This window comes from Coffea eugenioides, chromosome 9 (assembly GCF_003713205.1).
Source record: "Coffea eugenioides isolate CCC68of chromosome 9, Ceug_1.0, whole genome shotgun sequence".
In the NCBI taxonomy this organism is placed as follows: Eukaryota; Viridiplantae; Streptophyta; class Magnoliopsida; order Gentianales; family Rubiaceae; genus Coffea; species Coffea eugenioides.
Genome location: NC_040043.1, coordinates 39,468,689 through 39,486,619, shown reverse-complemented (window position 1 = coordinate 39,486,619; position 17,931 = coordinate 39,468,689). Strand labels below are relative to the sequence as shown.

The 17,931-nt window shown below is 40.6% G+C and overlaps 1 protein-coding gene across 1 annotated transcript in view; it reads right to left on the bottom strand.

Moving 5' to 3' along the window:
* Nucleotides 1-17,931, bottom strand: part of LOC113782545 — a 42,132-nt gene that overhangs the window by 21,216 nt on the left and 2,985 nt on the right. Inside the window, exons 2-6 of the mRNA XM_027328432.1 lie at nt 16,977-17,171; nt 13,262-13,456; nt 9,548-9,742; nt 5,834-6,028; nt 2,120-2,314 (exon numbers count right to left, since the gene is read on the bottom strand). Coding sequence (XP_027184233.1) covers nt 2,120-2,314; nt 5,834-6,028; nt 9,548-9,742; nt 13,262-13,456; nt 16,977-17,171 — 975 coding nt within the window. The remainder of the gene's footprint in view (nt 1-2,119; nt 2,315-5,833; nt 6,029-9,547; nt 9,743-13,261; nt 13,457-16,976; nt 17,172-17,931) is intronic.

Genomic DNA, 17,931 nt, shown 5'->3' with positions numbered 1-17,931 from the left:
TTCATGTAACATTCCAATAACATGAGAAATAAGTGAGAGTGATAAAATACACCCTCACTTCAATCAATATCGATGGTGCAATAACATTGAACTCATCAAGTTCAAGTATCAATGCCATATAGTAACACAAAAGTGAGTAGTACACTCACCAAGCTTGAAAATGATATTTCATGCACCTCCGTCAAAGGAGCGTCGTGAACCACCGTCACGCCCTAAAATATGCAAACAAGTACAATGAGACTCGATAACGAGTCATAAACCAATGCCAAAGATTACCAAAATAGGGTTGCATAAGCATACACAAGCATTAGAGGAAACCAGAAAAAATCCGGAAATGGAGTAAGTGTTAACCCGGAAAAAAACAGTTTTTTGACGTCATTATGCGGTTTTGGTACCAATGGCACTACGATTATCGGATGAAGGTCCAAGACCCACCGTTTCAAAGCTAAGAAATAGGAATACAATATTACAGAAGGTCACTCAACCCAGTTTCGAGTGTAACTAGGTCAAAAATGCAATCTACCACACCAGAACCGCAAAAATAGATTCACAGAACGCATTCTAGTGCAAACATCATAAATCAGCCTACCTAAGTCCAAATTCAGAATTTCTAAAACCATCTGAAAGCTAAGAAACAGGGATACATTTCATCAGAAGACCTCAACAACCAATTCGGAAGCATTCCTAGCCAAAATAACCAATTATAGAAGCAATTCCCAAATCCGGGTAAAACCAGGGCAGCAAGGGTAATTCCATCTTTTCTCAAGCTACGCTACTCCGATTGATCTGAAATTTTGCAGGCACCTCTAAAATATCATTCCCTACAACTTTCATGTTTTAACCCAAGGCCAATTCGGCCTCTAACTATGAGCTACAAAACCGGGCAGAATGTAATTCCAAGAACCCTAAATTTTCAATTTTTCTTCCAAAACAGAAATTGCTTGCAATTTACCACCTTTTCCACCTTCTAGCTTCTTTAAATACCATTTCCAATCATCATACATGACCACATAATCATATTCATATGAAAACAGAAAAATCCCCAAAAATTATAAAACTTCATCAATTCAACCAAAACTCAAGATATAAATCATAAAAGTGCATCTTCTGCTACTACCAATCATGATTTAAGCATCCTTAGAGGGAGGAAAGGGATCCTTCACCACTCACCTTAGGAAGACAAGAAAGAGAGCAACTAGTCCTCTTAGCTTTCCAAGTAACTCCACTAATCACCTCGCAACCACTCACTTAAGGGTTTTTATGGAGTAATCTCAAGATTAATCGGTTGGATTGCAAGATTTGTGCAAGAAATGGAAGTTGAAGGTTGAAGCTTTTCCTTCTTTTTTCCCTTGAAGAGCTCGGCCAAGAGGATGACAAATGAAGCTCAAATTGGTTAAAATTCAAGTTTAGTAAAGGTAAAAGAAATTCGTCCAAGTCCACCCTCCAATCAAATCGCGCCACCTAGCACCTTTTAGGTTTATCTATATCCTTTTATTTCGCCAATATTAATCCATTTAGGTAACCCCTAATTATCTCCTAACACCTAGTAATTAAATCCTAGTATCCCAAACTTAACCTAATTGGCCGAATTTTTCCGAACTTTCCGCACTAGTGGGTCCCACGTCCGATATATGTTCTTAATTTCTCAAAACCTATTCAATACCAGAAAAATCATCTAAAAACTATATTTACTCAATAGAATTATCTGGGGAATTTCTAATCAAGAAAAGGTATAAAAGTGTGCAATTAAATAAAATAAAGCCTAGAAATTTTTCGGCTCCTCACACTCTCTCCCCCTTAAGAAATTTCGTCCTCGAAATTTTACCTTCAAAATTTAAAGTAACCAATGGCCTACCTTCTCCGTCTTCAGAGTCAGAAGAAACGAGGTTCTTCATGCCAGTCCCTTCTCCACTTGACGGTCCAGGGTCGGTCTTGGTTGGTTGCTGGGCTCCTTTCTTTTCACGCGCTTTAATCGGGCAATGAGCAATTCGATGCTCGGCGCTCCCACAGCACAGACATCTCCCCCACCTTTTCCAACAATTCACTTCAAAATGATTGGATTTTCTACAATAGTCACAAAATGGGAGAGGGGTAGAGGTTTGATCTCCTTGTGAGGTACCTCTCAATGGTCCTTCCAGAGTATCTTCCCTAAGTGCCTCCAAAATTTTCACACCACCCACTCCACGACCCCTCTTAGCAAATGGCCTATCTCGCTCACCCTGTTCTGGCCTTTGATTTTCAAGAGCTTTACCCTTTTTCTGTGCATAGAAGATCTTCATTTGTGGTCTTACAATTCCTGTCCTTTGAGCTTCCTCTGAAACCCCCATAGCAGGAGTGCTTTGTGCCATTGCTAAGGCCTCCTCAGAAATCCCTTCGTATTTCCTTTTTAGCTCTAAGTTCTGGTGCAAAAGCTCAATCTTTTCTGAATACTCGTGCTTCCATCGCCCTTCCCAGTATTCGGCTAGTCTCCTTTGGACCTCTATTTCGTCTCGAAGAACCGCGATTTCTTTATATATATCAACCCAATGTGCCATCTCCCGGAGTCGCTGGAACTCAAATGATAGCCAGCCAGGTGAATCAATGGGTCATAATAAATTCTTAAGTACATGTGACACTCTCGGTCCTTGTCTTTGTTCAGCGGTTGTTTCCTTTTCTCCTCTTGACTCTTGGCCTCGCTCAGTTCCACGGCCACGACCATGACCACGACTACATCTTCTTTTCATATGATATATCTATATATATATATATATTTTTTCTCTCTTTTCTTTTCTTTTCCCCCCCAAAAAGTAATTTCATGAATGAACACAATAAGGTGACTAAAATAACAAAATTTAAGGCACCAAATACCCAAATAAGCATATACACACATAATACACCACATACATATCAGGGAAACAAATGATCAACGACACAAATACGTATCAAAGCAGGCAATGATTCATATACACCAATACACGAACCGACGGCATGCAATAACAATATACGGGCGAAGCAAAAGACAAGAGATATATCGTCCTATACCCAGTTAAAATAACCCCGTCCGGTCTCTCAGGTACTTTCTATCCAACTAGATGTCCATTGACCTCTTGAAATCATTCTGGCCAAACAATACCTATTCAGGTTCCCAAAACGCCTCAACTCTAGCGTACTCGGGCACAAGAATCCGAAAGAAGACAATTCACATCTCGAGTTGGCCAGTCCCAAGAGAAAACTATCTGCAATCGAAATTCCTCCCTGACGTACCTATCTATGTTCCTCAAATATCACACGAAACATTTAAGGCCTATAACGTTCACAATTCATAGCTTATGCTCGAACGAGCACTTAATCCTTCATACCTATTCACCACTCAGTCCAGGCTCACTCCGCGCAGAGACCGCGCGAAGCAGGCTCTGAAACCACCTGTGACAGCCCTACCTCACCCTAAGACGAGCCAAAGGGTTCGGCGGACAGCCTGCCCAACTCTCGCCAGGACTAACGGTTCAGTTTAGAGCGATTTAAAGCGTTCCGGGACTTACAAACGCGCGTAAACGAGTCAAAATGTCAAAATAAAAAAAACAAAACCGGAGTCGGCCATGAATAGTAACCGACATGTCAAAACCCAATCCCTCGCCAGCTCGATTCAATCAACTACCAATGGAGTTGAGCTCAATGGTAACAATCACGGTCGTTGCATACTCGTCCAAACGACACCAAGTCAAGTACTTTTCATTTCATGTAACATTCCAATAACATGAGAAATAAGTGAGAGTGATAAAGTACACCCTCACTTCAATCAATATCGATGGTGCAATAACATTTAACTCATCAAGTTCAAGTATCAATGCCATATAGTAACACAAAAGTGAGTAGTACACTCACCAAGCTTGAAAATGATATTTCATGCACCTCCGTCAAAGGAGCGTCGTGAACCACCGTCACGCCCTAAAATATGCAAACAAGTACAATGAGACTCGATAACGAGTCATAAACCAATGCCAAAGATTACCAAAATAGGGTTCCATAAGCATACACAAGCATTAGAGGAAACCAGAAAAAATCCGGAAATGGAGTAAGTGTTAACCCGGAAAAAAACAGTTTTTTGACGTCATTATGCGGTTTTGGTACCAATGGCACTACGATTATCGGATGAAGGTCCAAGACCCACCGTTTCAAAGCTAAGAAATAGGAATACAATATTACAGAAGGTCACTCAACCCAGTTTCGAGTGTAACTAGGTCAAAAATGCAATCTACCACACCAGAACCGCAAAAATAGATTCACAGAACGCATTCTAGTGCAAACATCATAAATCAGCCTACCTAAGTCCAAATTCAGAATTTCTAAAACCATCTGAAAGCTAAGAAACAGGGATACATTTCATCAGAAGACCTCAACAACCAATTCGGAAGCATTCCTAGCCAAAATAACCAATTATAGAAGCAATTCCCAAATCCGGGTAAAACCAGGGCAGCAAGGGTAATTCCATCTTTTCTCAAGCTACGCTACTCCGATTGATCTGAAATTTTGCAGGCACCTCTAAAATATCATTCCCTACAACTTTCATGTTTTAACCCAAGGCCAATTCGGCCTCTAACTATGAGCTACAAAACCGGGCAGAATGTAATTCCAAGAACCCTAAATTTTCAATTTTTCTTCCAAAACAGAAATTGCTTGCAATTTACCACCTTTTCCACCTTCTAGCTTCTTTAAATACCATTTCCAATCATCATACATGACCACATAATCATATTCATATGAAAACAGAAAAATCCCCAAAAATTATAAAACTTCATCAATTCAACCAAAACTCAAGATATAAATCATAAAAGTGCATCTTCTACTACTACCAATCATGATTTAAGCATCCTTAGAGGGAGGAAAGGGATCCTTCACCACTCACCTTAGGAAGACAAGAAAGAGAGCAACTAGTCCTCTTAGCTTTCCAAGTAACTCCACTAATCACCTCACAACCACTCACTTAAGGGTTTTTATGGAGTAATCTCAAGATTAATCGGTTGGATTGCAAGATTTGTGCAAGAAATGGAAGTTGAAGGTTGAAGCTTTTCCTTCTTTTTTCCCTTGAAGAGCTCGGCCAAGAGGATGACAAATGAAGCTCAAATTGGTTAAAATTCAAGTTTAGTAAAGGTAAAAGAAATTCGTCCAAGTCCACCCTCCAATCAAATCGCGCCACCTAGCACCTTTTAGGTTTATCTATATCCTTTTATTTCGCCAATATTAATCCATTTAGGTAACCCCTAATTATCTCCTAACACCTAGTAATTAAATCCTAGTATCCCAAACTTAACCTAATTGGCCGAATTTTTCCGAACTTTCCGCACTAGTGGGTCCCACGTCCGATATATGTTCTTAATTTCTCAAAACCTATTCAATACCAGAAAAATCATCTAAAAACTATATTTACTCAATAGAATTATCTGGGGAATTTCTAATCAAGAAAAGGTATAAAAGTGTGCAATTAAATAAAATAAAGCCTAGAAATTTTTCGGCTCCTCACACTCTCTCCCCCTTAAGAAATTTCGTCCTCGAAATTTTACCTTCAAAATTTAAAGTAACCAATGGCCTGTACCTTCTCCGTCTTCAGAGTCAGAAGAAACGAGGTTCTTCATGCCAGTCCCTTCTCCACTTGACGGTCCAGGGTCGGTCTTGGTTGGTTGCTGGGCTCCTTTCTTTTCACGCGCTTTAATCGGGCAATGAGCAATTCGATGCTCGGCGCTCCCACAGCACAGACATCTCCCCCACCTTTTCCAACAATTCACTTCAAAATGATTGGATTTTCTACAATAGTCACAAAATGGGAGAGGGGTAGAGGTTTGATCTCCTTGTGAGGTACCTCTCAATGGTCCTTCCAGAGTATCTTCCCTAAGTGCCTCCAAAATTTTCACACCACCCACTCCACGACCCCTCTTAGCAAATGGCCTATCTCGCTCACCCTGTTCTGGCCTTTGATTTTCAAGAGCTTTACCCTTTTTCTGTGCATAGAAGATCTTCATTTGTGGTCTTACAATTCCTGTCCTTTGAGCTTCCTCTGAAACCCCCATAGCAGGAGTGCTTTGTGCCATTGCTAAGGCCTCCTCAGAAATCCCTTCGTATTTCCTTTTTAGCTCTAAGTTCTGGTGCAAAAGCTCAATCTTTTCTGAATACTCGTGCTTCCATCGCCCTTCCCAGTATTCGGCTAGTCTCCTTTGGACCTCTATTTCGTCTCGAAGAACCGCGATTTCTTTATATATATCAACCCAATGTGCCATCTCCCGGAGTCGCTGGAACTCAAATGATAGCCAGCCAGGTGAATCAATGGGTCATAATAAATTCTTAAGTACATGTGACACTCTCGGTCCTTGTCTTTGTTCAGCGGTTGTTTCCTTTTCTCCTCTTGACTCTTGGCCTCGCTCAGTTCCACGGCCACGACCATGACCACGACTACATCTTCTTTTCATATGATATATCTATATATATATATATATTTTTTCTCTCTTTTCTTTTCTTTTCCCCCCCAAAAAGTAATTTCATGAATGAACACAATAAGGTGACTAAAATAACAAAATTTAAGGCACCAAATACCCAAATAAGCATATACACACATAATACACCACATACATATCAGGGAAACAAATGATCAACGACACAAATACGTATCAAAGCAGGCAATGATTCATATACACCAATACACGAACCGACGGCATGCAGTAACAATATACGGGCGAAGCAAAAGACAAGAGATATATCGTCCTATACCCAGTTAAAATAACCCCGTCCGGTCTCTCAGGTACTTTCTATCCAACTAGATGTCCATTGACCTCTTGAAATCATTCTGGCCAAACAATACCTATTCAGGTTCCCAAAACGCCTCAACTCTAGCGTACTCGGGCACAAGAATCCGAAAGAAGACAATTCACATCTCGAGTTGGCCAGTCCCAAGAGAAAACTATCTGCAATCGAAATTCCTCCCTGACGTACCTATCTATGTTCCTCAAATATCACACGAAACATTTAAGGCCTATAACGTTCACAATTCATAGCTTATGCTCGAACGAGCACTTAATCCTTCATACCTATTCACCACTCAGTCCAGGCTCACTCCGCGCAGAGACCGCGCGAAGCAGGCTCTGAAACCACCTGTGACAGCCCTACCTCACCCTAAGACGAGCCAAAGGGTTCGGCGGACAGCCTGCCCAACTCTCGCCAGGACTAACGGTTCAGTTTAGAGCGATTTAAAGCGTTCCGGGACTTACAAACGCGCGTAAACGAGTCAAAATGTCAAAATAAAAAAAACAAAACCGGAGTCGGCCATGAATAGTAACCGACATGTCAAAACCCAATCCCTCGCCAGCTCGATTCAATCAACTACCAATGGAGTTGAGCTCAATGGTAACAATCACGGTCGTTGCATACTCGTCCAAACGACACCAAGTCAAGTACTTTTCATTTCATGTAACATTCCAATAACATGAGAAATAAGTGAGAGTGATAAAGTACACCCTCACTTCAATCAATATCGATGGTGCAATAACATTTAACTCATCAAGTTCAAGTATCAATGCCATATAGTAACACAAAAGTGAGTAGTACACTCACCAAGCTTGAAAATGATATTTCATGCACCTCCGTCAAAGGAGCGTCGTGAACCACCGTCACGCCCTAAAATATGCAAACAAGTACAATGAGACTCGATAACGAGTCATAAACCAATGCCAAAGATTACCAAAATAGGGTTCCATAAGCATACACAAGCATTAGAGGAAACCAGAAAAAATCCGGAAATGGAGTAAGTGTTAACCCGGAAAAAAACAGTTTTTTGACGTCATTATGCGGTTTTGGTACCAATGGCACTACGATTATCGGATGAAGGTCCAAGACCCACCGTTTCAAAGCTAAGAAATAGGAATACAATATTACAGAAGGTCACTCAACCCAGTTTCGAGTGTAACTAGGTCAAAAATGCAATCTACCACACCAGAACCGCAAAAATAGATTCACAGAACGCATTCTAGTGCAAACATCATAAATCAGCCTACCTAAGTCCAAATTCAGAAATTCTAAAACCATCTGAAAGCTAAGAAATAGGGATACATTTCATCAGAAGACCTCAACAACCAATTCGGAAGCATTCCTAGCCAAAATAACCAATTATAGAAGCAATTCCCAAATCCGGGTAAAACCAGGGCAGCAAGGGTAATTCCATCTTTTCTCAAGCTACGCTACTCCGATTGATCTGAAATTTTGCAGGCACCTCTAAAATATCATTCCCTACAACTTTCATGTTTTAACCCAAGGCCAATTCGGCCTCTAACTATGAGCTACAAAACCGGGCAGAATGTAATTCCAAGAACCCTAAATTTTCAATTTTTCTTCCAAAACAGAAATTGCTTGCAATTTACCACCTTTTCCACCTTCTAGCTTCTTTAAATACCATTTCCAATCATCATACATGACCACATAATCATATTCATATGAAAACAGAAAAATCCCCAAAAATTATAAAACTTCATCAATTCAACCAAAACTCAAGATATAAATCATAAAAGTGCATCTTCTACTACTACCAATCATGATTTAAGCATCCTTAGAGGGAGGAAAGGGATCCTTCACCACTCACCTTAGGAAGACAAGAAAGAGAGCAACTAGTCCTCTTAGCTTTCCAAGTAACTCCACTAATCACCTCACAACCACTCACTTAAGGGTTTTTATGGAGTAATCTCAAGATTAATCGGTTGGATTGCAAGATTTGTGCAAGAAATGGAAGTTGAAGGTTGAAGCTTTTCCTTCTTTTTTCCCTTGAAGAGCTCGGCCAAGAGGATGACAAATGAAGCTCAAATTGGTTAAAATTCAAGTTTAGTAAAGGTAAAAGAAATTCGTCCAAGTCCACCCTCCAATCAAATCGCGCCACCTAGCACCTTTTAGGTTTATCTATATCCTTTTATTTCGCCAATATTAATCCATTTAGGTAACCCCTAATTATCTCCTAACACCTAGTAATTAAATCCTAGTATCCCAAACTTAACCTAATTGGCCGAATTTTTCCGAACTTTCCGCACTAGTGGGTCCCACGTCCGATATATGTTCTTAATTTCTCAAAACCTATTCAATACCAGAAAAATCATCTAAAAACTATATTTACTCAATAGAATTATCTGGGGAATTTCTAATCAAGAAAAGGTATAAAAGTGTGCAATTAAATAAAATAAAGCCTAGAAATTTTTCGGCTCCTCACACTCTCTCCCCCTTAAGAAATTTCGTCCTCGAAATTTTACCTTCAAAATTTAAAGTAACCAATGGCCTGTACCTTCTCCGTCTTCAGAGTCAGAAGAAACGAGGTTCTTCATGCCAGTCCCTTCTCCACTTGACGGTCCAGGGTCGGTCTTGGTTGGTTGCTGGGCTCCTTTCTTTTCACGCGCTTTAATCGGGCAATGAGCAATTCGATGCTCGGCGCTCCCACAGCACAGACATCTCCCCCACCTTTTCCAACAATTCACTTCAAAATGATTGGATTTTCTACAATAGTCACAAAATGGGAGAGGGGTAGAGGTTTGATCTCCTTGTGAGGTACCTCTCAATGGTCCTTCCAGAGTATCTTCCCTAAGTGCCTCCAAAATTTTCACACCACCCACTCCACGACCCCTCTTAGCAAATGGCCTATCTCGCTCACCCTGTTCTGGCCTTTGATTTTCAAGAGCTTTACCCTTTTTCTGTGCATAGAAGATCTTCATTTGTGGTCTTACAATTCCTGTCCTTTGAGCTTCCTCTGAAACCCCCATAGCAGGAGTGCTTTGTGCCATTGCTAAGGCCTCCTCAGAAATCCCTTCGTATTTCCTTTTTAGCTCTAAGTTCTGGTGCAAAAGCTCAATCTTTTCTGAATACTCGTGCTTCCATCGCCCTTCCCAGTATTCGGCTAGTCTCCTTTGGACCTCTATTTCGTCTCGAAGAACCGCGATTTCTTTATATATATCAACCCAATGTGCCATCTCCCGGAGTCGCTGGAACTCAAATGATAGCCAGCCAGGTGAATCAATGGGTCATAATAAATTCTTAAGTACATGTGACACTCTCGGTCCTTGTCTTTGTTCAGCGGTTGTTTCCTTTTCTCCTCTTGACTCTTGGCCTCGCTCAGTTCCACGGCCACGACCATGACCACGACTACATCTTCTTTTCATATGATATATCTATATATATATATATATTTTTTCTCTCTTTTCTTTTCTTTTCCCCCCCAAAAAGTAATTTCATGAATGAACACAATAAGGTGACTAAAATAACAAAATTTAAGGCACCAAATACCCAAATAAGCATATACACACATAATACACCACATACATATCAGGGAAACAAATGATCAACGACACAAATACGTATCAAAGCAGGCAATGATTCATATACACCAATACACGAACCGACGGCATGCAATAACAATATACGGGCGAAGCAAAAGACAAGAGATATATCGTCCTATACCCAGTTAAAATAACCCCGTCCGGTCTCTCAGGTACTTTCTATCCAACTAGATGTCCATTGACCTCTTGAAATCATTCTGGCCAAACAATACCTATTCAGGTTCCCAAAACGCCTCAACTCTAGCGTACTCGGGCACAAGAATCCGAAAGAAGACAATTCACATCTCGAGTTGGCCAGTCCCAAGAGAAAACTATCTGCAATCGAAATTCCTCCCTGACGTACCTATCTATGTTCCTCAAATATCACACGAAACATTTAAGGCCTATAACGTTCACAATTCATAGCTTATGCTCGAACGAGCACTTAATCCTTCATACCTATTCACCACTCAGTCCAGGCTCACTCCGCGCAGAGACCGCGCGAAGCAGGCTCTGAAACCACCTGTGACAGCCCTACCTCACCCTAAGACGAGCCAAAGGGTTCGGCGGACAGCCTGCCCAACTCTCGCCAGGACTAACGGTTCAGTTTAGAGCGATTTAAAGCGTTCCGGGACTTACAAACGCGCGTAAACGAGTCAAAATGTCAAAATAAAAAAAACAAAACCGGAGTCGGCCATGAATAGTAACCGACATGTCAAAACCCAATCCCTCGCCAGCTCGATTCAATCAACTACCAATGGAGTTGAGCTCAATGGTAACAATCACGGTCGTTGCATACTCGTCCAAACGACACCAAGTCAAGTACTTTTCATTTCATGTAACATTCCAATAACATGAGAAATAAGTGAGAGTGATAAAGTACACCCTCACTTCAATCAATATCGATGGTGCAATAACATTTAACTCATCAAGTTCAAGTATCAATGCCATATAGTAACACAAAAGTGAGTAGTACACTCACCAAGCTTGAAAATGATATTTCATGCACCTCCGTCAAAGGAGCGTCGTGAACCACCGTCACGCCCTAAAATATGCAAACAAGTACAATGAGACTCGATAACGAGTCATAAACCAATGCCAAAGATTACCAAAATAGGGTTCCATAAGCATACACAAGCATTAGAGGAAACCAGAAAAAATCCGGAAATGGAGTAAGTGTTAACCCGGAAAAAAACAGTTTTTTGACGTCATTATGCGGTTTTGGTACCAATGGCACTACGATTATCGGATGAAGGTCCAAGACCCACCGTTTCAAAGCTAAGAAATAGGAATACAATATTACAGAAGGTCACTCAACCCAGTTTCGAGTGTAACTAGGTCAAAAATGCAATCTACCACACCAGAACCGCAAAAATAGATTCACAGAACGCATTCTAGTGCAAACATCATAAATCAGCCTACCTAAGTCCAAATTCAGAAATTCTAAAACCATCTGAAAGCTAAGAAATAGGGATACATTTCATCAGAAGACCTCAACAACCAATTCGGAAGCATTCCTAGCCAAAATAACCAATTATAGAAGCAATTCCCAAATCCGGGTAAAACCAGGGCAGCAAGGGTAATTCCATCTTTTCTCAAGCTACGCTACTCCGATTGATCTGAAATTTTGCAGGCACCTCTAAAATATCATTCCCTACAACTTTCATGTTTTAACCCAAGGCCAATTCGGCCTCTAACTATGAGCTACAAAACCGGGCAGAATGTAATTCCAAGAACCCTAAATTTTCAATTTTTCTTCCAAAACAGAAATTGCTTGCAATTTACCACCTTTTCCACCTTCTAGCTTCTTTAAATACCATTTCCAATCATCATACATGACCACATAATCATATTCATATGAAAACAGAAAAATCCCCAAAAATTATAAAACTTCATCAATTCAACCAAAACTCAAGATATAAATCATAAAAGTGCATCTTCTACTACTACCAATCATGATTTAAGCATCCTTAGAGGGAGGAAAGGGATCCTTCACCACTCACCTTAGGAAGACAAGAAAGAGAGCAACTAGTCCTCTTAGCTTTCCAAGTAACTCCACTAATCACCTCACAACCACTCACTTAAGGGTTTTTATGGAGTAATCTCAAGATTAATCGGTTGGATTGCAAGATTTGTGCAAGAAATGGAAGTTGAAGGTTGAAGCTTTTCCTTCTTTTTTCCCTTGAAGAGCTCGGCCAAGAGGATGACAAATGAAGCTCAAATTGGTTAAAATTCAAGTTTAGTAAAGGTAAAAGAAATTCGTCCAAGTCCACCCTCCAATCAAATCGCGCCACCTAGCACCTTTTAGGTTTATCTATATCCTTTTATTTCGCCAATATTAATCCATTTAGGTAACCCCTAATTATCTCCTAACACCTAGTAATTAAATCCTAGTATCCCAAACTTAACCTAATTGGCCGAATTTTTCCGAACTTTCCGCACTAGTGGGTCCCACGTCCGATATATGTTCTTAATTTCTCAAAACCTATTCAATACCAGAAAAATCATCTAAAAACTATATTTACTCAATAGAATTATCTGGGGAATTTCTAATCAAGAAAAGGTATAAAAGTGTGCAATTAAATAAAATAAAGCCTAGAAATTTTTCGGCTCCTCACACTCTCTCCCCCTTAAGAAATTTCGTCCTCGAAATTTTACCTTCAAAATTTAAAGTAACCAATGGCCTGTACCTTCTCCGTCTTCAGAGTCAGAAGAAACGAGGTTCTTCATGCCAGTCCCTTCTCCACTTGACGGTCCAGGGTCGGTCTTGGTTGGTTGCTGGGCTCCTTTCTTTTCACGCGCTTTAATCGGGCAATGAGCAATTCGATGCTCGGCGCTCCCACAGCACAGACATCTCCCCCACCTTTTCCAACAATTCACTTCAAAATGATTGGATTTTCTACAATAGTCACAAAATGGGAGAGGGGTAGAGGTTTGATCTCCTTGTGAGGTACCTCTCAATGGTCCTTCCAGAGTATCTTCCCTAAGTGCCTCCAAAATTTTCACACCACCCACTCCACGACCCCTCTTAGCAAATGGCCTATCTCGCTCACCCTGTTCTGGCCTTTGATTTTCAAGAGCTTTACCCTTTTTCTGTGCATAGAAGATCTTCATTTGTGGTCTTACAATTCCTGTCCTTTGAGCTTCCTCTGAAACCCCCATAGCAGGAGTGCTTTGTGCCATTGCTAAGGCCTCCTCAGAAATCCCTTCGTATTTCCTTTTTAGCTCTAAGTTCTGGTGCAAAAGCTCAATCTTTTCTGAATACTCGTGCTTCCATCGCCCTTCCCAGTATTCGGCTAGTCTCCTTTGGACCTCTATTTCGTCTCGAAGAACCGCGATTTCTTTATATATATCAACCCAATGTGCCATCTCCCGGAGTCGCTGGAACTCAAATGATAGCCAGCCAGGTGAATCAATGGGTCATAATAAATTCTTAAGTACATGTGACACTCTCGGTCCTTGTCTTTGTTCAGCGGTTGTTTCCTTTTCTCCTCTTGACTCTTGGCCTCGCTCAGTTCCACGGCCACGACCATGACCACGACTACATCTTCTTTTCATATGATATATCTATATATATATATATATTTTTTCTCTCTTTTCTTTTCTTTTCCCCCCCAAAAAGTAATTTCATGAATGAACACAATAAGGTGACTAAAATAACAAAATTTAAGGCACCAAATACCCAAATAAGCATATACACACATAATACACCACATACATATCAGGGAAACAAATGATCAACGACACAAATACGTATCAAAGCAGGCAATGATTCATATACACCAATACACGAACCGACGGCATGCAGTAACAATATACGGGCGAAGCAAAAGACAAGAGATATATCGTCCTATACCCAGTTAAAATAACCCCGTCCGGTCTCTCAGGTACTTTCTATCCAACTAGATGTCCATTGACCTCTTGAAATCATTCTGGCCAAACAATACCTATTCAGGTTCCCAAAACGCCTCAACTCTAGCGTACTCGGGCACAAGAATCCGAAAGAAGACAATTCACATCTCGAGTTGGCCAGTCCCAAGAGAAAACTATCTGCAATCGAAATTCCTCCCTGACGTACCTATCTATGTTCCTCAAATATCACACGAAACATTTAAGGCCTATAACGTTCACAATTCATAGCTTATGCTCGAACGAGCACTTAATCCTTCATACCTATTCACCACTCAGTCCAGGCTCACTCCGCGCAGAGACCGCGCGAAGCAGGCTCTGAAACCACCTGTGACAGCCCTACCTCACCCTAAGACGAGCCAAAGGGTTCGGCGGACAGCCTGCCCAACTCTCGCCAGGACTAACGGTTCAGTTTAGAGCGATTTAAAGCGTTCCGGGACTTACAAACGCGCGTAAACGAGTCAAAATGTCAAAATAAAAAAAACAAAACCGGAGTCGGCCATGAATAGTAACCGACATGTCAAAACCCAATCCCTCGCCAGCTCGATTCAATCAACTACCAATGGAGTTGAGCTCAATGGTAACAATCACGGTCGTTGCATACTCGTCCAAACGACACCAAGTCAAGTACTTTTCATTTCATGTAACATTCCAATAACATGAGAAATAAGTGAGAGTGATAAAGTACACCCTCACTTCAATCAATATCGATGGTGCAATAACATTTAACTCATCAAGTTCAAGTATCAATGCCATATAGTAACACAAAAGTGAGTAGTACACTCACCAAGCTTGAAAATGATATTTCATGCACCTCCGTCAAAGGAGCGTCGTGAACCACCGTCACGCCCTAAAATATGCAAACAAGTACAATGAGACTCGATAACGAGTCATAAACCAATGCCAAAGATTACCAAAATAGGGTTCCATAAGCATACACAAGCATTAGAGGAAACCAGAAAAAATCCGGAAATGGAGTAAGTGTTAACCCGGAAAAAAACAGTTTTTTGACGTCATTATGCGGTTTTGGTACCAATGGCACTACGATTATCGGATGAAGGTCCAAGACCCCCACCGTTTCAAAGCTAAGAAATAGGAATACAATATTACAGAAGGTCACTCAACCCAGTTTCGAGTGTAACTAGGTCAAAAATGCAATCTACCACACCAGAACCGCAAAAATAGATTCACAGAACGCATTCTAGTGCAAACATCATAAATCAGCCTACCTAAGTCCAAATTCAGAAATTCTAAAACCATCTGAAAGCTAAGAAATAGGGATACATTTCATCAGAAGACCTCAACAACCAATTCGGAAGCATTCCTAGCCAAAATAACCAATTATAGAAGCAATTCCCAAATCCGGGTAAAACCAGGGCAGCAAGGGTAATTCCATCTTTTCTCAAGCTACGCTACTCCGATTGATCTGAAATTTTGCAGGCACCTCTAAAATATCATTCCCTACAACTTTCATGTTTTAACCCAAGGCCAATTCGGCCTCTAACTATGAGCTACAAAACCGGGCAGAATGTAATTCCAAGAACCCTAAATTTTCAATTTTTCTTCCAAAACAGAAATTGCTTGCAATTTACCACCTTTTCCACCTTCTAGCTTCTTTAAATACCATTTCCAATCATCATACATGACCACATAATCATATTCATATGAAAACAGAAAAATCCCCAAAAATTATAAAACTTCATCAATTCAACCAAAACTCAAGATATAAATCATAAAAGTGCATCTTCTACTACTACCAATCATGATTTAAGCATCCTTAGAGGGAGGAAAGGGATCCTTCACCACTCACCTTAGGAAGACAAGAAAGAGAGCAACTAGTCCTCTTAGCTTTCCAAGTAACTCCACTAATCACCTCACAACCACTCACTTAAGGGTTTTTATGGAGTAATCTCAAGATTAATCGGTTGGATTGCAAGATTTGTGCAAGAAATGGAAGTTGAAGGTTGAAGCTTTTCCTTCTTTTTTCCCTTGAAGAGCTCGGCCAAGAGGATGACAAATGAAGCTCAAATTGGTTAAAATTCAAGTTTAGTAAAGGTAAAAGAAATTCGTCCAAGTCCACCCTCCAATCAAATCGCGCCACCTAGCACCTTTTAGGTTTATCTATATCCTTTTATTTCGCCAATATTAATCCATTTAGGTAACCCCTAATTATCTCCTAACACCTAGTAATTAAATCCTAGTATCCCAAACTTAACCTAATTGGCCGAATTTTTCCGAACTTTCCGCACTAGTGGGTCCCACGTCCGATATATGTTCTTAATTTCTCAAAACCTATTCAATACCAGAAAAATCATCTAAAAACTATATTTACTCAATAGAATTATCTGGGGAATTTCTAATCAAGAAAAGGTATAAAAGTGTGCAATTAAATAAAATAAAGCCTAGAAATTTTTCGGCTCCTCACACTCTCTCCCCCTTAAGAAATTTCGTCCTCGAAATTTTACCTTCAAAATTTAAAGTAACCAATGGCCTGTACCTTCTCCGTCTTCAGAGTCAGAAGAAACGAGGTTCTTCATGCCAGTCCCTTCTCCACTTGACGGTCCAGGGTCGGTCTTGGTTGGTTGCTGGGCTCCTTTCTTTTCACGCGCTTTAATCGGGCAATGAGCAATTCGATGCTCGGCGCTCCCACAGCACAGACATCTCCCCACCTTTTCCAACAATTCACTTCAAAATGATTGGATTTTCTACAATAGTCACAAAATGGGAGAGGGGTAGAGGTTTGATCTCCTTGTGAGGTACCTCTCAATGGTCCTTCCAGAGTATCTTCCCTAAGTGCCTCCAAAATTTTCACACCACCCACTCCACGACCCCTCTTAGCAAATGGCCTATCTCGCTCACCCTGTTCTGGCCTTTGATTTTCAAGAGCTTTACCCTTTTTCTGTGCATAGAAGATCTTCATTTGTGGTCTTACAATTCCTGTCCTTTGAGCTTCCTCTGAAACCCCCATAGCAGGAGTGCTTTGTGCCATTGCTAAGGCCTCCTCAGAAATCCCTTCGTATTTCCTTTTTAGCTCTAAGTTCTGGTGCAAAAGCTCAATCTTTTCTGAATACTCGTGCTTCCATCGCCCTTCCCAGTATTCGGCTAGTCTCCTTTGGACCTCTATTTCGTCTCGAAGAACCGCGATTTCTTTATATATATCAACCCAATGTGCCATCTCCCGGAGTCGCTGGAACTCAAATGATAGCCAGCCAGGTGAATCAATGGGTCATAATAAATTCTTAAGTACATGTGACACTCTCGGTCCTTGTCTTTGTTCAGCGGTTGTTTCCTTTTCTCCTCTTGACTCTTGGCCTCGCTCAGTTCCACGGCCACGACCATGACCACGACTACATCTTCTTTTCATATGATATATATATATATATATATATTTTTTCTCTCTTTTCTTTTCTTTTCCCCCCCAAAAAGTAATTTCATGAATGAACACAATAAGGTGACTAAAATAACAAAATTTAAGGCACCAAATACCCAAATAAGCATATACACACATAATACACCACATACATATCAGGGAAACAAATGATCAACGACACAAATACGTATCAAAGCAGGCAATGATTCATATACACCAATACACGAACCGACGGCATGCAGTAACAATATACGGGCGAAGCAAAAGACAAGAGATATATCGTCCTATACCCAGTTAAAATAACCCCGTCCGGTCTCTCAGGTACTTTCTATCCAACTAGATGTC